The sequence below is a fragment of the Sus scrofa genome, chromosome 3 (genome assembly GCF_000003025.6).
Source record: "Sus scrofa isolate TJ Tabasco breed Duroc chromosome 3, Sscrofa11.1, whole genome shotgun sequence".
NCBI classification, from domain to species: Eukaryota; Metazoa; Chordata; class Mammalia; order Artiodactyla; family Suidae; genus Sus; species Sus scrofa.
Window position 1 is genome coordinate 39429699 of NC_010445.4, and position 25636 is coordinate 39455334.

At 53.9% G+C, this 25636-nt stretch overlaps 1 protein-coding gene and 1 pseudogene across 1 annotated transcript in view; both read right to left on the reverse strand.

Annotated features, from left to right (window-relative positions):
- The window catches only part of PDPK1 (3-phosphoinositide dependent protein kinase 1), an 82696-nt gene continuing 57289 nt past the window's right edge, over positions 230-25636 (reverse strand). Inside the window, exons 7-14 of the mRNA XM_021086751.1 lie at positions 24872-24947; positions 19834-19902; positions 19553-19649; positions 17703-17876; positions 15994-16211; positions 7305-7362; positions 6295-6447; positions 230-5892 (exon numbers count right to left, since the gene is read on the reverse strand). Coding sequence (XP_020942410.1) covers positions 5776-5892; positions 6295-6447; positions 7305-7362; positions 15994-16211; positions 17703-17876; positions 19553-19649; positions 19834-19902; positions 24872-24947 — 962 coding nt within the window. The 3' untranslated portion in view covers positions 230-5775. The remainder of the gene's footprint in view (positions 5893-6294; positions 6448-7304; positions 7363-15993; positions 16212-17702; positions 17877-19552; positions 19650-19833; positions 19903-24871; positions 24948-25636) is intronic.
- LOC102160979 lies at positions 21845-24865 on the reverse strand (annotated as a pseudogene).

A 25636-nucleotide genomic window follows, 5' to 3' on the forward strand; every position in this document is an offset into this window, starting at 1 on the left:
TCCGGAAAAGCGGCCGGCCGTGCCCCCTTCCGGCCAAGTCCGGCGCGGCGTGGTCCGGCATCGCCCTTGTGGGCAGGCGGCGGTGGAGCCCGGCGTCGCGCTTGAGAGGGGCTGGCCGGTCTTCGCCGGGCGCGCGCTGTGCCCGAACACCCTGTTCCTGGCCCCGAATTCAGGTCGCCCTGCGACGCCCGACCCGCGCCCCGGCCAAAGAAAGCTACATCAGTGAGCGTCTACATTCTACATGCTTTTTTATTACAAGGCTACCGAGCATACGTGGAAAATTCATCATCCGGTAACTACACCTAAAGCACAAATATTTGAAAAAAAAGAATAAACAGATTCATTAAATTATGATATGATTAAATCATCGACCAAATAGAAAATTTATATAATAAAGCCAGAAAAAAAGTTGTAAAATATAGTTTACAATAATTATTCACATTCAAGGCTGTACATCAATACATACAACAACGTGGCCCGAACATGAATTCAACCCAAATAATTCATATATTAGATTTTAAATAACACAGACTGAACTAGAGGCCAACAATAGCCAGCAAATAACCTTATATAAGAATAAAAATACAAAAGTGTATATCCTAATATCATTGCATTATTTGTTTCCGTAAGTTTTTTTTTTTTTTAATATTTGCTTTGCCTGTACATCACAGTTACAGCTACAGACCAGGTAGAGAATATTACACATGTTCTGACTGCCACCAACCTGAAAGACAGCTAGCATACTACTGATTCATCCTATTTTGTGTTGTTAATAGCTACAGCAGCTCTAAATATTGCGAAACTTTGATTTTGTCAGTGTCCAATCAAACGTAGGATCATGGCAGAGGCTTTTCACCAGCAAAATGGCCCCTACTTATAGTCAGGCAGCCAGAAGGGTTAGACGAGGGTGGACCCCACAGCTAAAAAAGGTGCGCCTTTTGTAAAAAGTTCTCTGTACATAAAGTTTGGTCGTTCTTCATACTGAAGAAATGAGTTCTGGGTAAATTCTGGTACACATGAGGCCTGTTTAGTTGCCCACCATGGCTGTCTGAACTACAGGTAAAACTGCCCTTTGCCGGAAGAGCTTCCTCCCCAGACCAGTTCTCCACAGGCAGCCTAATTTACAACCCTGCACTCTTGGGCCAGCAGCCTGCACCCTCAGAGGCTCTGGGAGTGACACCTGCCCTGATTTAAGGCACTTGCCATGGAGTCTGCCTAAGGGGCAAGGGCCACACCCACCTGAGTCACCATCAGTTCATGTTAAGTTTGGATATGAAAAGAAACAGTATGGCAAACCGCATATATACAGCACTATCTCCAAGAATAGTACCTGCACACACTCTCCATGCTCTCCCAGTGGCTGCTGCCTCTGCCTCAGTCTGTGGACTGTCCCCGGGAGAAGGGAATTTGGGGTGTCAGAGGAAGGTAGGAGACCTAATTCCACACAATCCAGCCGGCGTCTCTGGCATAGTCAAGTGGCACTAAGCGTGGCACCTCGAAAAATCTCATGCATGTTTCCCCTCAGAATTGACAGACCCCAAACTAAACAGGAGAAAGGAAGAAAACCCAATTTGGGGGGTCTGGACTTTAAAGACAACTAGACGACCTGCAACACTGGGGCCGGGGCCGGGGGCGGGGGGACAGGGGAGGAAAACCCTTAAGTCCTTCTCAGCCGGGTCCATCATGTTCTACCATGAAGAGGCCTGGCCAGGGTGCTCTGCTGAGCCGCTGGGCCTTGGACGCTCCGAGTCCTACGATGGGAAGAACAAGGGGGCAAACACTCTTCTGTAAAATCCAATTGTCTACATGGTTTCTTCTTCAAGTAGAGCCTTTGCTCTTTGATTCCAAATGGCCTGATGTACTGAGTCTATAAGCTTAATTACAAATCATCCACTAAGTATGTGGCAAGGTCAGTTCAACACTTTTTATCTCTGCTGACTGTGCAGATGCAAATTCAGTACCATTGTGGACACAAAGTACAAGATTCTGTAAATATCACCAAGCACTTGAAAGCTGTAGAAGCAGGGATGGGAAGTTAACATGCAAGCAAAACCAGGTTCTTTCAATGAAAATAAGGAATTGGCTTTTGGAAAAACATGTCACTAATGGCCAGCGGTAATGACATTACTTTAGCATTAAAAAAAAAAAAAAAAGCAGTCTTATTCAAACATTTTTGGGAACACACGGCTTGCCAGAAATTGATTTGTTCAGTATCTACAGGACACAACTAAGGAAGTTCTGTACGGGAACTCTGAGCATCTAGGCAACAGATCCTGACAGAGGAGGAGACTATACTGACTGTAAAATGAACAAACTCTTTAACCCAAAAATACCACTTCTAGGAATCTGAGGCGGGGGGGGGGAGATCAGAGTCAACAATCGAAAGATTTATAAGGATATTCATCACAGCATTATTTAAATAGTGAAAAACCAGAAATAATCTAAATGTGTTCTAGCAGTGAAATGGTCAGATAAATTATGATAAAAAATATTAACCATTAAACTCTAAAATCATTAGAAACAAGGTTTTTGAATCATTTTGTTCATGACATGACAGGAAGATAAATACCAAGTGAAAAAAAGCTGGATGCCAAACGGTGTATGTTTCATGTTCCCACTTCAGGTGCAGAAGCAAACACGTGTGCTGCGGGGAGGCGGGCGGCAGGCTACACTCGGTATGCTCACAGTGGTCTCTCCTGGGTGCTGAGCCTACAGTTGATTTTTTTTAGGAGACACATGTTTTCAGAAAGTACAAAGTCACCCAGAGCCCCCTGCGCTGGCACCCTGTCCTAAGGAGTCTGTGCCACAGGCTGTTCCCTGCAATTCCTGCAGGCCTGCACCACACATAGAAGAGAGGAGCCCCCAAGAGGGCTGGAGTAGGCGCAGTGCCCGTCCGCTTTGGCATGACCCCCAGAGCCATCTTTCTCAGAGCAAGCATGTGACCAGCCTCCCGAGTCAAGTTCAGAACGGCAGGCAGGCAGCGGTGCCACTCATGGGTGGGGCTTCATGGTCCCACAGGGCTGCCCACTGCCCTGGTCAGGTCACAGGAAAAGGTAAGGAAGCCACCCCATCCAAGTGCAGCTCCCCTGTGTTCCCAGAGGGCAAGGCACGGCGGCCGTCTAGCAGAGGGGGAGCAGGGGAGACCGCGGCCTTCCGGCTGCCCCTCCCCACCTCTGGGCCAAGAGAGGCCACGCGCTGTGGGACCGTCTCTGCTTGACAGGTGCTGTCTCTGGCACTTGCCCTCATCTCTGCCCTCTGAGACAAATGGCACAGAGAGAGGGCAGGGATGAGGGCACAGAAGGGTGTTTCCTTCTCACCCTGGACAGACCCGCACTCGTATGTTTCCAGGTGGGTCTGTGTGCGTGCAGACCGACCCCCAAATCCACGACTTAGAACGTAAGGCACCTGCCTGCCAGGGCAATGGCTCAACGGGTACGCTGGATAGAACCAAAGGCGACAAAAGCACAGGGGAAGAAAGGAGGACACAGGGGCTTAAAGAAGAAAAAAGACGGAGGAATCTGAGTGCCCCGAGAAAAGTGACCTACAGAGAAGGGCTCAGCTGTCACCGGCTCAGGCAAGGGCAGTCACTTCAGCTCTGCCGGGTGCAAGCTCAACCCTGAACCCTCCTTCTCTGCTTCTGGAGGTTAGGATGGAGCTTGTCGGTTAAGGCCAGGAGGTAGTGGCGCCATCCAGAGGGAAGCAGGCAACGAAGATTTGCCTTTCCCCAAGCAGCCCAGCTGAGCGCTCTTTTTAAAGCCACGCTTCAGCTCTGCTTGCTTCCCTGCAACCACACACCGGAAAGATGCTGTGCAGGAGCAGGCTGCCCCCACTGCCAGCTACACACGCGGGTGCGGCTGCTTGGACAAGGGCAGAGGGAACCGGGAGTCCCCTGAAATCGAGGTCCTGAAAGAAGGGGTCAAGAAAGACTCACTTTTTGAAAAGCAAGTGAACCCAGGCCAGCGAGGAGGAAGGGGGCTCAGTTCAGGAGCACGTGCCCAAGGCAGTGCCCTGTTCCCTGGACACCCCACGGGCAGGCACATCCCCAACACCTTGGCATCCTCCACATACACCCCCCTCCCTTCCTCCCTCTCTCTCTCTCTCGGAGGCCTGAGCAGAAACCACGGGCAAGCCTGGCTCCCGCCCACACCCCTCTCCCTGCCCAGGCCCAGCGGGACTCTCCACTTCTGCACTCCCCCTGGTTGAAGCATCCTTCCTCTCCTCTGGACCACTGGTCACACTGCGTGGTGGAGGGGGGATGGGACAGGGAAGTAGTCGGGAGACCCTTTCGTTGGTGCTTTTGTGAAGGACCAAAGGCAAGACTACAGGAGGACAGAGACGTGTCTGCGAGCAGCAGCCTGCGGGCAGCAGGGCCAGCTCCTCACCCTCCAGGACTGCCCGCCCGGGCACCCTGGGCAGGGCGAGAAACAGCCAGGCCCCACCAGGCTGACAGGAATTCTCTCTGTCCAGGGACCAGCAGCAAAGAAAATCAAAGGACTGGGAGGTCCTGGACCAGCCTCAGTACACAGCAGCGCGCTGCCTCTAGAAAGCGAGAGGAAGGGAGCCTGCAGCTGGAGGCAGGCAGGCCAGGTTCAAGGGGCGTTCCTGCCCCGTGCAAGGCGAGTAACACCTTCGCCCAGGCAAAGTCCACTTGAGGGGAACCAGATGACCTGGCAACATGACAAGGTTTTCAGGTTTTCACTGTGGGCATGGAGGAACGCTCTTAAGTTAGACTCTGCGAATGGTCACCCTTCGTAGGACAAGGGTGTGTGTGACACTGGGAGCCTGCCCTCCTCCGTGTGGCCAGGGTGTGACAGAGCCCTGACCAGTGTGCTGACAGCAGGCACCCTTGCCCGACCTAATCTGCACACGCTGCCTTTCACACCAACGCTCAGGGCGGGGGGCCCTCAGCTCTCACTCCGCCACGGGCCAGTCTGCCCGCCACCCTGGCCGCACATGGGGGCAGGGGGAGGGCAGCGCCCGCCTCCTGGAGCGCCTGGCACTCGGCGGGCCCACTGCTGACGGGGCTCCTTCCAGGGAGGTGCTCAGTTTCTGGCCCGGAGGCCAGGCTGCTCAGCGGGATGACACGGGAACGGGCGGCTGGCGCCCCCACCTTGGGCAGTGGCTCCATGGTCCAGCTGGACAACCTGTGCTATTCCTCCCGCCTGCAGTGGACCAGCCGTCACGACACACGGAGCACTCGCAGACAGACAGTGAGACCGCGGGAATCTTGCAGCCAGGGCTGCGTGGGGAGGCAAGCGCGGCCCGCGGGGCACGGGCCATAAACCAGGGCCGGACGCGAAGAAAGGAGCACACGAAGCCCAGGCCCCCCACCCCGCAGCGGCCGGCATAGCTCCCTGCGAAGCGGTGCGCCACGGCGACCCAGGCAGAGGGAGCCTGGGGACAGGCCCGGTGCCCTCAGCCTCAAAAGGACTGGCAGGCGATGGGCATGCAGTGGAGAGCTGGTGACACGACTCTGGCCACAGTCCAGGCGGGAGTCAGGTGGCCGTGCACAGCGCTGGGGTCCCAGGCGAGGAGAGGGCAGGGAGCTCCACGGAGCACAGAGAGCAAGCAAAGCGACCCTGAATTCCTTTTCGTGACTGGTTTTGTTCCTTGTGTGGGTGGGTATTTTTTTCTTCTTTTCTTTTAAATAAAAAAGCTGCAAGCTTCTGCCGTCTGTGTCCCCCTTGAGATGGCTGGCGGGTGGTCTGGAAGCGTCCGGATGGCTGCGAGCCATGCTGGGCACATGTCCTGCAGCAAGGGCAGTGGCCGCAGGCGTCACTGCACAGCGGCATCTGGGTGGCTCTGGTATCTGTGCCTCCACACCTCCTGGATCTTTTTGCACCATTTGTGAGCATTCCCGCTCGGGTCCATCAGGTAATACGTCCTATTCGGCTGCAGAGACAGAAACATTCACTCTTCTCCAGGGCGTCCTACGAGACCAGCCCCCACCCGTCCGTGAGAAACTGTAAAAAGCAATGGCCGCCCCATGGCAGCCACCCAAGAATCTTCTGGAAGCATGTGAGCAAGTGGACTTTCTCCTTCCACTTAGGTGCAGAGATGAAACATGCAGGGGATGACCTCAGCTCCCTTAGGTCACCCCCAAACTTTAAAAAGCAAGCACATCTCTCCCGGCCCAATACAGGACTGAGCCACAAACACTGGGGCCCCTGGAACAGGGGAAAGGGGGCGACCACTGCCCAATGCCACCCACACCCTCGGGCTACAGTATCTGGTTGCCCTGAATGGAGGCACAAAGGCCTCCAGGTGCCCTGGAACCCAGAGGGGCAAACTCACCGTGTGGACAAAGAAGGTTTTAAAATTCTTGGCCTCTGGTCGGAGTTCTTGTGACCACGGAATTTCACCTTTCAAGACTTTGTTGACAGGATCCACGTAATATAAGTGTGGCCCTTCCGTGAGCAGTAACTGTCGTCGCCGCGCAAACAAACCCTGATGCAAACGGAAACAGAGAGAAAGATGCGGCCTGCTGAGACTCAGATGTGGACGCTGAGCACACTTCCTGCTGTCTGGGAAGCAGGACCGTCAGAGGAGCTCCAGGCGGCGGACCCCCAAGGGCCACAGCCCGCTGCCATGGGACAGAGGGGCACACACCTCCCTGACCGGGACCTAGCCCCCAGGGTCAGAGAGAAGCAGGAAGCGCTCACCGCCTGGCTGGCCTGCCCTGGGTAAGCCCGATCCCACATGCCACCAAGGGGCAGCGGCGGCCCTGGCGGTGCCCCAGCACGGGTCCCCACCATGCCCGAGCACCCCCCTCTACCCCGAGGCACAGGGCTGCGTGAGCCGCGGTCACGCCACAGCCTGCCTTCACAGCGGGCCGCAGGGCTAAGGGGGCGCCGGGCTGCAAGGCTGCTCAGGGCCGGCAAAGGAGGCCGGGAGCCCCGACTCCTTGGCGTCTGCAGACAGCACTTGTGGAGTCTGACATTTTCTACACATCAATCCATTTAACTCATCCATATAACATAGTAAGTAAGATTTTCAAAAGCAACGCTAATGAAGTAATAAACCTGCGGGGATTCAAACAGAGCCTCCCCAACTGGGAAGAAACCCTGACCTCATGAGCCCAGCCTCGGGCAGAGATCAGAGCCCGGGCTCCCAGTCAGAAGGAAGAGGCCGCACTTGTTTGCTGAGGCCTCCCGGGTGCTCCCCACGGTCCCTGGGGGCTGCTGCCGTCCTCGGCCATCACACCCGGACACTGCCGCGTACGGGACCCACGACGAAGGTGCCGTGTGTGATGAGCGGCAGCCAGATGCAGGCGTGCAGCAGGGAGCGGCATGTAGCGGGCTTACCTTTCGCTTGTCTACTGGACCCATTTTCAGTATTAAATTATTTTCTACAAACTGGTGCCTACGAAAAAAAGCAAACAAGAACAAGACACTCAATGCTCCTCACTCCTCTCGCAAAGCAACTTTCCTGACAGCTCCGTGGGCTCCGCTCTCATCAGAGCTCTCCCTTCAGAAATCCCAACCTACTTCCCGGGGGAACTCTGGCGCAAGCCCTACTGCTTTAAGGTCTGCCACCTGTGTTCAGATCCTAGAAACACGACCCATCCCAGCGCTCGCGCAGTGGGGACAGGCAGGGGGAGGCGGTGGGGACACGCGGCCGCCTTTAGCAAAGCTGCGGGTGGAGGCCGCTGCGAGTGGAGGCCGCTGCGAGTCCAGCTCAGCACACAGACTGTCGCTCTCAAGTCACCCACCCCAACGATGGGACCCTGCCCTCAGTGCTCAGAGACCACTGAGCTGCTCAGAATCACAAATCCCTAAAAGAGCCAAGTTGGAAACCTGGTTTAAAAACATCTTTTCTGGTGTCTCTACTATAGTAATAAAGACACATGTATCTAAAATATGGTAGGCACTTGAAGGAAAAAGCTTCAAATATAGGATCTGACTTAATACACATCACTAATAAGTATAGTCTACTTTGATTTCTAGGAGTTTAAGAGAGATGATTTTAATGTCTGTAGGTTCTCTCTTCTCTCTTTTTCCCCTTTTTGGGCCTGTGCTCGAAGCAAGTGGAAATTCCCAGGCCAGTGACCTGAGCTGCAGCAGTAACGACACCGGATCCTTACCTGACTGAGGCACAAGGAGACTCCAATTGGTTCTCTCTTTTGAGTAAAGGTAACAGGTACTGCTTTATGTTCTGTCTGAATAAATGTTACTGAAATTCCTGATCTAAGACAACTGTCACCTCGGAATGTATCCGAGCATGTCCCGCCGCTTCCCTGGCTCTTCCTGGGACCCAGCGCACCTGCCAGAAGACCAGCCCAGCTGGTGGAGCCATGTTCTCCCACCAAGCGTAACTGCCCCCAGGTCTGCCCAGCCTAACAACCCACCCAGCTCGGATTTGATCCCTGGCCCAGAAACTTCCCATATGCTGTAGGCGTGGTCAAAAAAGAAAGAAAGAAAAAAAAAAAGGAAATCAAACAAGACCCAGAAAGGAGTTCCTATTGTGGCTCAGTGGTAACCAACCTGACTACTATCCTTGAGGGTTTGATCCCTGGCCCTGCTCAGTGGGTTAAGGATCTGACAGTTGCTATAAGCGATGGTGTAGGTGGCAGACTCAGCTCACATCCGGAGTTGCTGTGGCTGTAGTATCGGCTGGCAGCTACAGTTCCGATTCCATCCCTAGCCTGAGAACTTCCCTATGTTTCAGGTGCAGCCCTAAAAAGACAAACAAACAACAACAACAAAAAACAAGAACCAGACGAAAAATTTGAGAAAGGGATACTTGGCAAGCCTAATAATTGGGAGGAATTATTTTCCAAGCTGAAAACAAAACAAGTCACCAAAAACAGAGTAACAGACACGACTACATAGGAACAAAAGGAACATTTAACTACAAAAAGAACCAATTTTTTTTCCTTTTAAGGGCCACTCTTGTGGCATATGGAAGTTCCCAGGCTAGGGGTCAAATCAGAGGGGTGGCTGCCGGCCTACACCAGTCACAGCAACATCTAAATCTGAGCTGCATCTGCGACCTACACTGCAACTGAAGGCAACGGTGGATCTTTAGCCCACTGAGTGAGGCCAGGGATCGAACCCGCAACTTTGTGGATGCTATTTGGGTTCTTAACCCATCGAGCCACAACAGGAATTCGAAAACAATTAGCAAATTTATCAGAAAATAGGCTGGAGAAGATGTTCAGTGAACATGAGCTACAAAGAGTCAACACCTGTAGTGCACAGAGCATACGTAAAGCAACATAACCATGACAGAAAGCGGAACAACGGACACCTTCTGGAACGTTCCAAAAGGAATCGAACTGCAGAATTCCTGATGAGGCGCAGCGGAAACGAATCCGACTAGGAACCATGAGGTTGCCAGTTCGATCCCTGGCCTCGCTCAGTGGGTTAAGGATCCGGCGTTGCCGAGAGCTGAGGTGTAGGTCGTAGACTCGGCTCAAATCCCGAGTTGCCATGGCTGTGGTGTAGGCCAGCAGCTGCAGCTTCAATTCAACCCCTAGCCGGGGAATCTCCATATGCCGCAGGTGAGGCCCTAAAAAGCAAAAGCAAAGAAACCAACAAAAGGAACTGTACTGGGACGTAGCGTGCTCACTGGGCCTGGGCACCGGCACCCGAAGCCTCACTCAACACTGAGGTCCCCACACGCCCGGGAATTTATTCTAAAGAAAAGAAAACCGACGAGGGGAGCGTAAATGTTCACGCAGCACTGTTCACACGGGCGGGGGAGAGGACGCACAGCACAGGGAAGCAGCCCCGTCCAGCCCCTGCAGAGCAAGGCGCTGGCTGACAGGCACCGGCCCCTCTGCACAAGCACCCAGGCAGCGCCCGAGGAGGATGCCGTGACCCCAGGAGGCAGGACGCACAGCGGGCGGACAGAGTGGTCAGAAGCTCCATGACTAGCCCAGCGCCACCATCCAATCACTCAGGTAATTAACCAACTAGCCTAGGATAGGCTACTGATGAATCATCTACATTACTTGGTTTTATTTTATTTATTTTTGCCTTTTTTTTTTGTAGGGCCACACCCACAGCATATGGTGGTTCCCAGGCTAGGGGCTGAATTGGAGCTGTAGTCGCTGGCCTACACCACCGTTTACGGCAACGCCAGATCCTTAACCTACCGAGCGAGACCAGGGATCAAACCTGCGTCCTCATGGATGCTAGTCAGTCATTTCTGCTGAGCCACGACGGGAACTCCCTACTCACCTACTTTGTTTTTTAATTGTTTTTGTCTTTTTAGGGCCACACCCGTGGCATATGGAGGTTCCCAGGCTAGGGGTCCAGTCGGAGCTGTAGTTGCCGGCCTACACCACAGCCACAGCAATGTGGGACTCAAGCTGAGTCTTCGACCTACACCACAGCTCGTGGCAATGCCAGATCCTTAACCCACTGAGCGAGGCCAGGGATAGAACCTGCCTCCTCATGGATGCTAGTCAGATTCGTTTCCACTGAGCCATGAGAGGAACTCCCCTACCGGCCTACTTAAAATGACAGCTCCCACCCTCCTAAAGAAGCCCCGGGGCCCCACCCAGCACCAGGCACTCTTTCCTCTCTGCAGGTGGCCAAACCGACACAGGACCTGAGTCTAAGAGTCAGCGTGAAGCCAGCATGTGGCCAGGGCTTGCGCTCGGCCTTGCCTTCTCACACAGCCTCTGGCTCCCATCGTCTCTGTAGAGACGTCCTTGCAGGGCCGAGGGCCTCCCAACTTGCCCACAGCCTTTCCACTGCGGGTGACAATGTTAAGACCCCCCTTTTCCCGATTCCAAAGCCAGTTCTCTCCCATCCCACCCAGACCCCAAGAAGACCAACCTTAAGGATATAAGCCTGAGGCCACCAGCAAGCCTGGACACTCACGGCAGGGCAAGGCCACCCCCAGGAGAGCCAAGCGAGTCCGTCAGGACCTGACATGGCTGTCCTGACCACCTGTCCACACTTGCTTCTATGCAGGAGAGGGCAGAGCAAGGGGGCCACAGCCAGCAGGCTCGAAAGCGTCACCTCTCAAACCCTCAGGTCTCAAGATCTAACTCTTAAACTTTATAAGACCTTAAAAAGCTATCCTTTATGTGGGTTCCATCCATTGATATGCATGAGAAATCAGGAAACACTTTTGAGTATTTAATTTGTTAAAGATCAGTGATACGGAGTTGTGGCTCAGCGGGATAAAAACCTGACTGGTACCCATGAGGATTCCGATTCAATCCCCAGCCTCACTCAGTGGGTTAAGGATCCGGCATTGCCACAAGCTGTGGTAGGTCTCAAGCCGTAGGTCACAGATGAGGCTTAATTTCGTGTTACCGTGGCTGTGGTGTAGGGCAGCAGCTGCAGCTCCGATTCAACCACTAGCCTGGGAACTTCTATATGTCGCAGGTAGGGCCCTAAAAAGCAAAATAAACAAACAAATAAAATATTAATAATAAATCAATTCCATATTAATATAGATAATTTTTTAATTAAAAAATAATAATTTCTTGGAGTTCCCATTGTGGTACAGTGGAAATGAATCCAACTAGGAACTGTGAGGTTGTGGGTTTGATCCCTGGCCCCACTCAGTGGGTTAAGGATCCGGCATTGCCATGAGTGGCGGTGTAGGTCTCAGACTTGGCTCAGATCCCTCGTTGCTGTGGCTGTGGTGTACGCCGGCAGGTGCAGCTCCGATTCAACTCCTAGCCTGGGAATTTCCAAATGCCGCAAGTGCAGCCCCCCCCCCAAAAAAAACAAAACTCTGTTCGAAACAGATAATTAATGAGAAACATAACACTGCTGTACACTCTGTTATCTTGCTTCAAGAAGAGAGCTGGGGGAGTTCCCGTTGTGGCTCAGTGGTCGACGAATCCGACTAGGAACCATGAGGTTGCCGGTTTGATCCCTGGCCTTGCTCAGTGGGTTAAGGATCCGGCGTTGCCGTGAGCTGTGGTGCAGGTCACAGATGCGGCTCGGATCCCGAATTGCTGTGGCTCTGGCGGAGGCCAGCAGCTACAGCTCCGACTGGACCCCTAGCCTGGGAACTTTCATATGCTGTGGGAGCGGCCCAAGAAAAATGGCAAAAAGACCAAAAAAAACAAACAAAAAAAAGAAGACAGCTAGATTCTCATGACTGCCTCTGCCTCTCTGCCTTCACTCTACTGTGATTTGCTGAGCAGGCTGACATACATGAAGAAATCAGCCTCACCCAGATAAGCATTAGAAAAGGGAGGAGGTGGATTTGTTGTTTGGTTTTATTTCTGTTTTTTTGGCCGTGCCTGCAGCATGCAGAAATTCTTGGGCCAGAGACGGAACCCGCACTACAGTAGTGACAACAACGCCCGATCCTTAACCTGCTGAGCCACCAGGAAGCTCCAAGGAAGGTGTGTTTTAATAGCCTCTTCAGGTATCTGTGGTCATGCTTCTTGGATACTACACCAAAGCTCTGCAAGTGTACTTTCTTAAAGATTTAGCTGCCATGTGGAATCTGAATCCCAAGAATGAATTTTTCCTGCTCTGTGGTATTAGAATCCACCAAACTACCTTGCCCTGTGATAAAGCTTCTACCCTGACATGATTTTACAGCTGTTGGCTGGGTTGTAGAGATCTTCCAAACGTAGACAAACTCCACTCTGTAACACCAAGTCAACTCAGCAACACTGCCAGCCAACTCCTCAAAATGCCTTTTTAAGGGTGGGGAAGATGTCAAGCTCAGTGATGGAAAGTTTCCCCAAATTCTAGTTTTCACTTAAAGGCTCTGATTTTATTTTTTTATGGCCGCACCCACAGCATATGGACGTTCCCCGGCGAGGGGTCAAATTGGAGCTACAGCTTCCAGCCTACACCACAGCCCAGGGCAAGGCCAGATCCTTAACCCACTGAGAGGGGCCAGGGACCGAAACTGCATCCTCATGGATACTAATCAAGTTTTTAACCCACTTAGCTACAAAGGGAACTCCTGCAGTTAAGAGTCGTAAACCCCTTCACCACGGTGGGAACGCCAGGCTTTGACTTATCATCGGCAACAAAAGCCAGCAGTTGGTTTTCTTGAAGCGACAGGCTCATTCTGCTCATTTTCCCGAAAAATCAGTGGCCAAACAGCCATGTCTGAGTAACCAGCTTTGCACTTCCAGGGAAGATGGTCTTCCAAGAAGGGAGCAGCTGCTCAGCTCCCAGCGCACGCCCTCACATGGGCTTTTCTGGAGGTGGTAGAGTCGCTCTCGGACTGCCGCAGGAGTCCCGGCTGCACTCCTCCCACTTTGCTCCCCGCTGGGAAAATCAATACAGTCTCAGGATTGCGCCTAAGTGCGGCTGGCTTCTTTTCTTCTCTTTACCCCCGTGATGGTGCGGCTGCAAAGAACCCGGCTCTGTTAGCACCGCCAGTGCCACGGCCTGGATTTGTGATGCACCACTGGCGGTTTCACCCACCACTGCCCCTGCACCAACAGCACACATGTCAACACATTTGTTCCAGAACAAACCGTGAAATTCAAAAGGGGTGCTCAACAAAAACCGTTTTAGCACCGTTTGTACTTTCTGCCAAGCACTGAGATTAAAAAAAAAAAAAATCTTCGAGTTGGGATGAGGAAAAAACAAATACAAGCCAAGCAGGCATCTAGTCCCACCTGCAGGTGCAGCCGGTGGTCAGGCACAAGGGCGATGCAGAGGCAGAGACCCCAACTCTCTCTCCGAGTCCAGCCAGTGAGCTGCTACGCCGTGGACCTGGCGAGCGCTCGGCTCCTCTCAGTGGTTTTCCTCTAGCAGCTCCCAGCAGGGTCAGCGGCCCGAGGCTGCTCAGCCGCCCAGCTCTCCGGGACTCTGTCCACCGCCACCCCTGACTCCCCTCTGTCAGGGGCTTCAGGGGCTTTCAGGGGTCTGGCTGTGAAAGAGCTCATCGCATGCACGTTTCAAAAAAATGCTCTGTCCCCTTATCTTTAAAACTCTCATCAGTGGGTCTCTAAATGATGCTGCAAACTGAACGCAAAAAAAGTTCTGTTCGTACACACAACACAGCAAGGTATTCACAGCTATAGAGCCAGGGAAGGGTATCTTCTGTCCCACTTCTGTCTCATGTTTACAGTTCTGCCCAGTTCCTCTGGAGCAGATTCCTCCCTTTCCCGGAGCAGAGGACTCAGTGTCCTCTTTCTTCCCGGGACCTTCGGACTCCGGGGGCGTTACTGTGGGCGGGAAAGCACGTCTTCTCCCTTTTCAAGTCAGTGATCCACAATTACATATGAAAAATGTCTTATAAACGCTTTAATCCAGAACCTAGCATTAAGGAGTTCCTGTCCTGGCTCAGCAGACACCAATCTCACTAGTATCCATGAGGACGCAGGTTCGATCCCTGGCCTTGCTCCGTGGGTTAAGGATCCGGCATGGCTGTGAGCTATGGTGTAGTCGCAGATGCAGCTCAGACCCGGCGTTGCTGTGGCTGTGGCGCAGGCCGGCAGCTGCAGCTCCCATTGGACCCCTCGCCCAGGAACTTCCATATGCCACAGGTGCAGCCCTAAAAAACATATATAGCTCATTAAAATCTAAAATAAGTTTCAGATAGAAATGAGAAAAGTTTTCAAGAACTTTTAAAATAGTATTACATAATAAGTCAACAAAGTATACTTACTTCCTTACTGTGTTTCCATGTGGGCACAAGGGTTTAACTGAAAATAGCCAGTAAGAGCCCAGCAGAAACACTGAAAACATATCAATATCTAAAAATGCACATACCATAAACCTACTCCTTTTAAGATTCAAAAGAAAACAGTCCCTTAGCTGTTAGGGCAATAATGTCACCCTACAAGAGGCCCCGGCACCACTCGGCACCCGGACCTGCTCAGAGTGTGCTGCCCGCCAGGACCCCTCCCTCCCGCTTAGAACATACCAGCACCCCAGTAGTACCGTTTTAGGCAATACGGACCCCTGAAAAGGCAGCCTGTTTCAGCTGGCCAGCTGGTACACCGGCTTTGCTAGACACCATCAATTCTAAAGGTACAAGATGAGAGTTCCACCCACCAGTGCCTTCCGCCGCACCGCACCTGCCCCTGGCTCTTCCGTCACCCTCGACCGCCTCACGTCCCTAACCGTCCTTCCCCAAGTGAAAGGTGAAACCATAAAAACGCATGAAGAAAAAGTCCATCCAGGTGGATAAGCTCTTCTCAACAGGACCGAGATGGAAAGCAGAAAATAAACACACAAGCAGGTCTGACTCTTTGAGAATTTGCAACTTCCAGGAGTTCCCGTTGTGGTTCAGTGGTTAATATCCATGAGGACGTGGGTTCGATCCCTAGCCTCGCTCAGTGGGTTAAGGATCCGGAGTTGCCGTGAGCTGTGGTATAGGTCGCAGACATGGCTTGGATGCCACGTTGCTGTGGCTCTGGTGTCGGCCAGCAGCGACAGCTCCGATTTGACTCCTAGCCTGGAAACCTCCATATGCCGCAGGCACGGCCCTAAACACACACACACACACACACACACACACACACAATGCAAAACATACATGAAAAAGAGTCAAAGGACACACAAAAAGTACCTCAAAAAGTTAATACAAACGGCCCAGGACCACAAAGGATGTTTGCCTGGATAAAACACAATGGCCAATTCACACGAGGCCACTTCAGAGCATCCACGCGCCCATCCAGGCTGCGAGGTCAGGGATGGAGACTGTGGCGCTGGGGCACAGAGTGCTGCCTCCTTAACTGTGCTGAGCTGCGCACACCCACGCCACCTGCCCGCCGTAAAGAAACATCCAGACCAGTGAGAAAGGCCACAGGAAAACGACTAATTTCCCAGCGAAAACTCCAGCACACCCTCAACGTCCCACAACAAATCCATGACCAACACGGATGCTGGCTGCCTGGCCTGCGGAGCCCCAAGGGTCCCATACCCACTTGCCCCCCCAGCCCTCCAAACATCCCCTCTGAGGGTCCTCGGCTGTGGTAAGGCAGCTGCGGGCAGTGACAGAGGCTGGATGCCTGGCTCTGCAGGGACCACGTCTGCCTTCGTCCCCTGTGTGCCACACCGCACTGCGAAACGGAGCACCCCTTATGTAAGTTCTTACCAAGGGTTTCCGCTGGCCTGCTTCTCCAGCAACAACCTCTTCTCATCCTCAGAAAACTGTAAATCCAGTTCAAAAGAATTAGTGTCCAGGTCGTGGATATACTGCTCGATGTTGCTGCCCGCCCTCTGGGGCAGGCCCGCGTCCACGGCAGACAGGGACTGGGAAGAGGGCGACGAAGACACCTGCATGCAGCCGAACTGGCTCAGGAGGTTGTCGTACTGCACGGAGAAGAGGAAAGAGAACGGCGCCGTGACTCTCCCTGCAGCCCGAGGACCGAGGCCGCTCCAACCGATCTACGCCCAGCAAGTTGCAGCCCCAAGGGCCTGAGACCGCATGGGAGAGGAGCGGCCGACACGCAGCCCAGCGGTCTATCCTGGTAAGAGCGGGCGGCCCAGACCCCCTCCACACGGCCGCCAGCACACTCGAGGCCTGATCCCGCCTCCCCTGGGTCCCCGGGCCGGCCCCACACTGCCCTGAAGGATCAGGACTAAGGCGGTAACACGGCGAAGCCTGAGCCCTCAACTCGGCAAACGTGATGGAACAGCAGAGACACTCAAGAGTGCACACGGGCCCCGTGAGGCCAAGCTCCGTGGGCAATGAGACAAAGCAGGCGCAGGCGGCTCCCTCTGAGCTCGGCCAGGAGATCGGCGTGCCGCTTCCCAGGACCCCCGCTCAAGGCCCTGGAGACCCTGCCTCCTGCCAGCCACCAGCCACGACTAGGAATGACTTCAGGGCCCAAGGGCCCGGTGGGCAACGAGAGCTGGGGAGGGAGTCCTCTGCGGGTGGCGCGGGCAGAGGGCACTGCGCTGAGGATGCAGGTCAGGGGTGAGCACAGACGGCTCTCCACGTCTGGCTCGCTTCAAGGCTGGGCTTAAAGGACCTTTTAGGGCAAAACGGGGGGCAGGTATTGCTTATGACAGTAGGTGGGAGACACAGGGGACTCAGCCTCCAAGAGACGATACCAGTAGTAATTCTAACTCAGCTTTCAATGACTCTTAGATAAAACTCAAATTCCTCAGTCACCTAAAGTAGAACTCTACGTGTGGTAAGTGGTTAGACCAAGTCACAATGACAGAAATCAAATAAGAAAAAGGGATCATGGCTGCTAAGAGAAACACATGAAATCACGTGTAAATGCGGGGTCCTGGTGGAAGGCCATGGGGAGCACGAGGCTGCGACAGTCACACTGGAGCTCACCGCCGCCACCTCTGTGCCGTTCACATCTTCCACAAGCAAGGCAGAGACAACAAAGGAAACCCAAGACCCTGTGCCTGCGCGGCCCTCAGCCCCTGGGCTGCACCCCCGTCCTGCTGGTACCACGCCCTGAGGACGGACAGTGACCAGCGTCCACCCCCCACACCACGATCCCCGAAAGCTCAAAGCAGCAACAGCAGCACCCCGGAATTCTCTGGGAAATGCAAGAAGCACTCAGAATGTCTTTAGATACGGTTCTAAGACATCAGCTCCAGCCGGAAGACAGATGGCCAGCAGGAGGACAGGTGGGTGGCGCTGCTCCCCGACCCCACCCTCGGGCTGGCTCTTGTGTGACCAAACAAAACGGAGAAGGGACGGACCCCCGGGCCGGCAGCCTGCTCTCGGGGAGATGCACGCCTCTTGGGCCCACCTGGGCCACAACCCACACCAGCGCCCCCTCTCGCCCCTTGGCCCGTGAGCTGGGGTCCCAGGCGCCCATGCCCGCGGCGCCGTACGTTGCCGTAGCAGTCCTCGTCGTCCTCCGACATGGCCGGGAGGTAGGCCGTGAGCTTCGGGGGCGTCTGATGATGCAGGTTCTCCCACATGACCGACTCGAAGAACGCGTGAGCCTTCAGAGGGCTGTACCCTCCCATTTCTTCACAGCCTAATCGCTTGGTGGCATCTAGGACCTTACAGAAAAGTCCAGACAAGTCAGCATCAGGGTTAACAAGTAATTCTGACCAAAAACCCCCCTGAGCAGCTGTCTCCTCCCATCAGGATCTCCTGGAACCAGGAAGGGCATTGCAGGCAGTGCGCGCGACCCCACAGCGCGATGACAGGGTCACCCTCCGAGGCTCCTCCCACTTCTCCAGGGTCTCTGCCCCCACGCCCACCCCAGGGGGAAATGAACCACTACCTCACAGGCTGAAGAACAGCAGCAACTATGCCCTCCCCCCTGGCCACACCTGAGGCATATGGATGTTTCTGGCAGCGGCGGGGGCTCTAATCAGAGCTGCAGCGCCAGCCTGCGCCACAGCCACAGCCATGCCAGATCAGAGCCACATCTGGGACCTATGCTGTCGTCTGCAGCAGCAGCGCCAGATCCTCAACCCACTGAGTGAGGCCAGGGATCAAACCTGCATCCTCAAGGGCACTATGCTGGGTTCTCAACCTGCTGAGCCATAACAGGAACTCTGCAGCAAGTATCTTTTAAAACACAGTTAAGGAGTTCCCACCATGGCTCAGCAGTAATGAACCTGCTAGTACCCTCAGCGACGCGGGTTCGACCCCTGGCCTCACTCGGTGGGTAAGGATCCGGCGTTGCCATGAGCTGTGGTGCAAGTCACAGACAGCTCGGATCCCACACTGCTGTGGCTGTGGTGTAGGCCAGCGGCTACAGGTCCGATTCGACCCCTAAGAGAGAAAGACAGAAAGACAGAAAGACTGACTCACTGGCTTTAACAAAGGGAGCGAAGAGTCTCCGCAGGCAGGAAGCTGGCGGGGGGAGTAAAACGCCTGTGTCTCCCACTTGCACATGGTCTCAGAGGCCCCCAGAGCCAGCTCCTCTGGCATCCGACTGCGCCCTGAGGCCCACCGATAATTCAGCACCGCCCCGAGGGGAGAGACACAGGAAGGAGGGCTGGGAGAGGCTGACTGAACCCGACCTCCGAACTCAAGGGAAGGGGAGGTCTGGAGCCAAACAGAGGACGGGATGCTGCAGTTTCTAGAACATAAACAGACACTCCCTTCCTGGGTAAATCTGTTTACCTTTGCTACATAACCGGAGTAGATCTTTACAAGCTTTGTGTAACTGACTGAAACTGCTGTCTACGATGTCGCCAAGCAGGATTTACAGCCACCTGCACCTGCGACACACCCAGGTGCTCCAGCAACCAGTAACGTAAAGGGCTCCGTGCACTGACAGGCACGTGCGAAGCGAGACAGCCCCTTCCTACCATCCTAAGGTCAATGATCAGGCACTTGGAAATGGAAAAGGCCTTATGAGATCTACTGACAGTCACGACCAACCTTAAACCATCCCTTGGAGTTCCTGCTGTGACTCAGGGGGTTCAGAACCTGACTAGTATACGTGAGGACACAGGTTTGACCCCTGGCCTCGCTCAGTGGGTCAGGGATCTGGCGTGGCGGTGGCTGTGACGGAGGCTGGCAGCTACAGCTCCCATTGGACCCCTAGCCTGGGAACCTCCATATGCCACCGGCGTGGCCCTAAACAACCAACCAAAAAACCATGTCCTTTTATTCAACAAAGGTGCCTCCGCGGAAAGCCACTCTGACTACAAGTTCAGAGGGACCCACGGTGTGGCCACTGGATCTTCTTTACTAGAAGAAAATTTAAAATATTTACCAGAAGTTTTTCCACAAGATCTCTTGCTTTAGGAAAGAATTTTTCAGGAAAGTCATATTCCAACTTAATGATCTTCTGAAATATAAGATATTCATTTCTGTAAAATAAGAGAAACCGTGACTCTGGGCAGGGTCACACAAGTCTCTGCCCCACACAGCAGTCACCCCTGTGCCAGCAGGGCCTGCGTTCACCGAAGGCCTGCAGTCAGGTCAGCCCACCCTGGCCCAGCCCCTGGGACTGCCCCCTCCAGCCCCCGTCCGCTGCCCCGAAGGGCCTCTTACCCAGCTCGGAACGGGGGCAGTCCTGCCACAAGCTGGTATATTATGCATCCAAGAGCCCAAAGGTCTGAACTTTAAGGGAAGGGAAAACAAAGAAAAACGACATGTGTGAAATTCAGCAGCCCCTTGTCCATTCACACCACTTCAGCCTCTGAGCTGCTTCTCTCCTTTAAAACCAGGTCAGGGGGAGGGGAGAAACTTGCCCTGGGAGTTCCCATCATGGCTCAGTGGTTAACGAATCCGACTAGGAACCATGAGGTTGCAGGTTCAATCCCTGGCCTCGCTCAGTGGGTTAAGGATCCGGCGTTGCCGTGAGCAGTAGTGTAGGTTGCAGACGCGGCTCCGATCCTGCATTGCTGTGGCTGTGGCATAGGTTGGCAGCTGCAGCTCTGATTTGACCCCTAGCCTGGGAACCTCCATATGCCACAGGTGCAGTCCTAGGAAAGTCAAAAAACAAACAAACAAACAAACAAACAAAAAAAAACCTGCTCTGGGCCCTCTGTGAGGGGGGTTCCGGGCAGACATGGGACCAGACGATCCCGCACACAGGAGGCACTGCTGGGCCAGGCTGTGAGCCTCCCTCACAGCTTTGCCACCTTCCTCGGGGGCAACCAATGTTCTCAGAGGCCCAGTCTGGTCCTTAACAGGGAGCAGTCGTCACTCGGGACTGCAGTGAACACTGGCAGAAACGCACCTCCTCCCAGTGCCGGGGCAGGGGCACTGAGCGAGCCCCACACCACGACCCTGGCAGACGGGCACAGCTAAGAGCAGTCTCAGACTCTCCTAACTCACCATTCACCCTCGGGACCCAAAGGCAGGTTCACATACACCCAGGAGCCAAATCCCAGTGCCCAGGGTGTGCACGGAGCAGGCTTTCTCTCTCCCCTCTTGGATGCGCTGTGCCAAGGGCTGCCCCTCCACCACAAACACTTTCATTTCACATTTTAAGAGCAACAGACCGTGGTTCTGAATGTCCCCGAGGCCCTTCTAGAACAGCTGGCAGGGACACTGAAGGGGCTGCTCCCCTCACGGCCCTCCCGGCACCCCGCTTCATTCACCCTCTCCACTCAGCACCTCAGAGTTCACAGCTGCCATCTGCCTGCTCTGCATGCTTTATTTCCTCGGCACGGTCTGCATTCTCCTCCAGCTCAGCCCCACGAGAGCATGAAGCTGCACCTCGCCCCGCACGGCCAGCTGCCTCCCCAAGCCCAAGAGGTACGCAGGGCTCACAGGCTGCTGGATACGCTAAGTTTCTGGAAGAGGCTACAGCCTGGCATTCTGCAAGAGAACCGCTAGGACATGGGCAGAGACAACAGGCCAACTACAGCCCTGGGCCTCAGGGCAGGCTTTGTCCTCGTACCCAGATCTCAGGCCCGGAAAGACAGAGCATGTGATGTGCGTTAAAATGTCACAAATCAGAAACAGCGAGTCACAACACACACACACACACACGCACACGGGGAAAATGGCATGTGAAAACGGAACATACAGTCCAGTCAGTAACGACTACTTACGCTTCCCATTAGTGGAGTGAAAATGGGGGGCTCCTTGGGAAACCAGGGAAGGCAAAGCAGGGGCCTCCCAAGTGGAAGCAGCCTGAGGGCAGGGACAGGGCCGGGGGTGGGGCTGCCTCTGCTGCTTTCATGGGGTCAACTCTGAGGAGTGGGGCTGCCAGCAGAACCAGCTACAGGGCTTACTTTCAGCGGGTTTCTCATTACTTAAAACTCCCCCCCACTTTTTAGGGCCACACCTGCGGCATATGGAGGTTCCCAGGCTAGGGGTCAAACTGGAGCTGTGGCCGCCAGCCCACACCACGGCCACAGCAACGCCAGATTCTTAACCGACTAAGAGAGGCCAGGGATCGAAGCTGCATCCTCACAGATGCTAGTCAGATTCATTTCTGCTGAGCCATGACGGGAACTCCCCAAAACATTTTTTAATACAATGAAAACTAAAGGGGGAAGCCAACATAACATTTCTGGAAAGCAGAATGTACCAATGTTTTTCTGTTTGGTTTTTTTTTTTGGCTTTTGATTTTTTTTATTACTCAAAAAAAGCTTCATTTTTTTATTTAGCTTTCTGACTCTGTGCTGGTGCTTCCAACACTTTCACAACGATTTTCTGCTCCTCAATAAGGGAAGCACACTTGCTTGATCCTGTCACAGACACATTCAGCACACACGGAACCACCCCAGGCCCGGCTGACGTGTTTCTTCGATTTAGACAATCTCGGAAGAACTTTGGGCCCCGCAGCACGGACTCCTCGAAGCCGGCCTGGGCACACACCACGTGCACATCTTGGTGCCTTCCCGGCCTTCTTGGTATAAAGGTAAATGATTCTATCCCCAGGGGTTCGGGACAGCCTGGTTTTGTGAGAGGCTGTGTTGTAGGATCGCCTACGACGGAACATCAACCACTGGGCCATGGTGAATGCCTCTGGATACTTCCCCAGAAGCTGTACCAATGATTTTTTGTTTTTGTTTTTATTTTCTTTATTTTTTAATTTTTTTTTAAGTAGCCCATAGCAAAACTTTATTGAAAAACTAAAACCAAAATATGAGAGTGCTATTGTATTCCTTACAAAATTAAACACAGTGACATTATCTTGGTAGACTGACTAGATTTACTGCTGAATGGAGAAGGCTCTCTGCAACAGGATGAAATTCAAGAAGTTGTGTGCATCTGTAGAGTTGCTTTCTCCTAAACGAACATCCCCTGTGAGTCTGGCCTTGCCTCCTGTGCCTCCTGGCACTTAAACAAGACAGTGCTTTTTTTTGTCTTTCGTCTTTTTTTTTTTTAGGGCCGCACCTGCAGCATGTGGAGATTCCCAGGCTAGGGGTCTCATTGGAGCTATGGCCCCTGGCCTACACCAAAGCCACAGCAACAGCAGATCCGAGCTGCATCTGCAAACCACACCACAGCTCTCAGCAATGCCGGATCCTTAACCCACTGAGCGAGGCCAGGGATGGAACCAGCAACCTGACGGTTCCTAGTCGGATTCATTTCCACTGCGCCAGGACAGGAACTCCTGTATTAATGATTTTTTAAATGCTCAGTTAAACCAGGTCATTCTACTTCTTGAAATTCAAATAGAGGGACCTGGGGCAGCCCTGGCACTGCCAGTGGACTCGCCCACTGAACAGGCGGCAGTGGGGGGGAGGGCACCGACGGGACTCTGCCCCCCACAGCCCAGGACAGGAGGCGCACAGACTGCCCCAAATAAATGCCAACCACTTCCATGTTCAACAACAAGAGAAAGGTTCAATGAGCGACAATAAACTCATATGCTAGAAAACCACACGGGCGATTTCCGCCAACAGTGTTGGTGACCCAGGGAACTGTTCACTATATAATCACGAGGAACAGGATGATTTTCAATGCGGCTCAGCTGTATAAAAATTACATGTCAACACACATAAAATAGCTGGAAAGAAAGATATCAAATCATCATCTGTCACTGTAAGTGGGCTGGAGACTGAGTGTTCTCTGTTCCTTTATTCTCTGTATTACCCAGGAATTCTTTACAATGAATAGCTTATCATCTGCAGAATCAGAAAAAAATTCTTAACTATTTTTAATAAGTATCTTATGACTTTGAAATTAAAAGCATACAAAGATACACAGCCAGCTCTGGTTCCCGTCTATCTCTGTTTGGCAGGCAGGGACACGCGTGCTGGCAGCCACGCTGTGTCTCCCTTCTCTCACTGCAGCTTGGAGCTAAAGGGCTTCCTCGTCCTAAAAGAAAACCCCAAGGCGAGGAGAAGCTCGTTCCTAGGCAGCAGGGACATATACTTGGAGAATCCGGCCAAGAGCACCCATGGCCTGGAAGAGGGTTTCTCCACCTGGGCCCTGAGGACATGCCATGGGGCCATTTCTACCCTGCAGGATGGCTGCCACCTGCTCCCTCCATAGCCCCACCGCATTGTGACGGCAACACCATGTCTAGACAAGGCCAGATGCTCCTTTAGTGGGAGCGCTGTCCCAGCGGGGAAGCCCTGACCTTACAGCAGCCACTGGCCCACAGTAAGAGCTCAAAGTCTGTTGGCTCGATCAGCTTTAAAAACAAGAACCCAGGGACTGCTAAGATGCCCAAGTTGAGTTTTTCTGAGCGTCTGCCCATCCGTCATCATGCCTGTGCCCCGTGGCCACACACCCCAGGAAGTGTCTAAAAGCTGTCAGGCTCAGAGACACAGAGCTGCCGTGCCTCTGCTGCCTCGGGCAGTCTGGGCACAGACTGTGTGGCCCTCTGTCAACACCAGGGATGGTGCCAGTGGGTTGAGCAGAACATCTGCCCCAGGGCAGGCAGAATCCCAAGAAAAGCTTCAACCAGAGAACTCGTCACCCCCACCTCTGTCTTCCACCTGCTCCCCAGCCTTCTTCCAGCTCCTGGTCAGCAGCACCCTACCCTCTTTACCTCCACCACCCAGCTGTCCTGCCACCGACCCCTGTCCGCTCTCCAAACCTCTGCTCTTGTGAACAGAACACCACAGCCCCCTGCACTTCTAATTTTTACAACCGAGGCCTCCACCAAGGCCCTCACCAGGCCTGCCCCCTGCAGTGCTGGCCGGGCCCCTGGCCCAGGCCTACCCCCTCCCACACACACTGCCTTCTGGGTCCGTCCTGCACTGTGCAGAGCACACTACCCCAGCTGACCTGCAGCTGCCGCCACAGCCAGGCGACCTGAGCCAGACTCCGCACCAAGGAAGGCAGGGCTCTGGGACACAGCAGGAAGCCCTGTGTAAACACACACCTGCCAGCCACACTCCTCTGCAATAGTTAGTTGTTCTGAAAGGAACAAGGTCAAATCTCAAAGCATAAAGCAACGACCACCCCAAGGAGTGTAAGTCATAACAATAAAGTAACACACAGGTTATCAAAGGAAAGATACTGGTTAAAAGGCGAAAGGCTGACTTCTTCCTAAGCAGGCTTGGCTACAGAAAGGCCATGAAAGGCATTTCTCGGGACTATTAACTCCACTCAAAAAAAAGCACTGGCTACTTTAGAGAAAAGAGAAGTAATGAACGAGATGAAAACAGGTTACCTTTTACAGGCCGACTTCTCTGTGAGCAGCTCTGGAGAAACATACTGGGCTGTTCCTACAAACGAGTTGGCCCTGGCTGATGGGAAGAGGAAGAGGGAGAAGGTCATGCTGAGACACCGTGCTTCCAGCCAGGTCGCGACACAGTCAGCGCTCAGCTCCCAGGACGCGAGCCCACACGCTCCCGTCCAGGGCCCTCCCCTCGCACGCCCTTCCCCGAGGCCTGCAGCCTCCCCCCGCCCCAGGCCCGGCTCAAAGGTCCCCAGCTCAGTGCCACCCGCCCTGACTGCCAGGATCCCCCTCCTGGGCCCTCGGGGCCGCACATTCTCCGGCACGGCACGGCTCCCCTCACGCCTGAGCCGCACCCGCTCAGCGCTGTCCGCTAGGTGTGTTTTGAGGGGTCTCGTCTGTTTCTTCACTGCTGTTTAGGCTGCGGGGCCTAAAACAGCCCCAGACATGCACAGAATCTGGAAAGGACTGGATCTCCTGCAGGCTGCCTTGCAGGCGGGGATACCCTCCCTCACAACAAAGGATGGGCAACAGATGCGCCAAGTTCAACTGCAGATTTGCAGGGTCTGGCTGGTGGACCCACCCGTCACCGCAGAAAGGCGGCACTGCTGCCTACGGCCCTTTAGTGGCTCCTCAGCAGCTGGGCAGCCCGGACAGCAGCCCCACGGGCACAGGCAGCCTACCCACTGGTCAGCCCAGAGGCATCCCCCGTAGGCCTCCTCTGGCATCATGGCCACAGCAGGGGCTTTTGACCCTCTC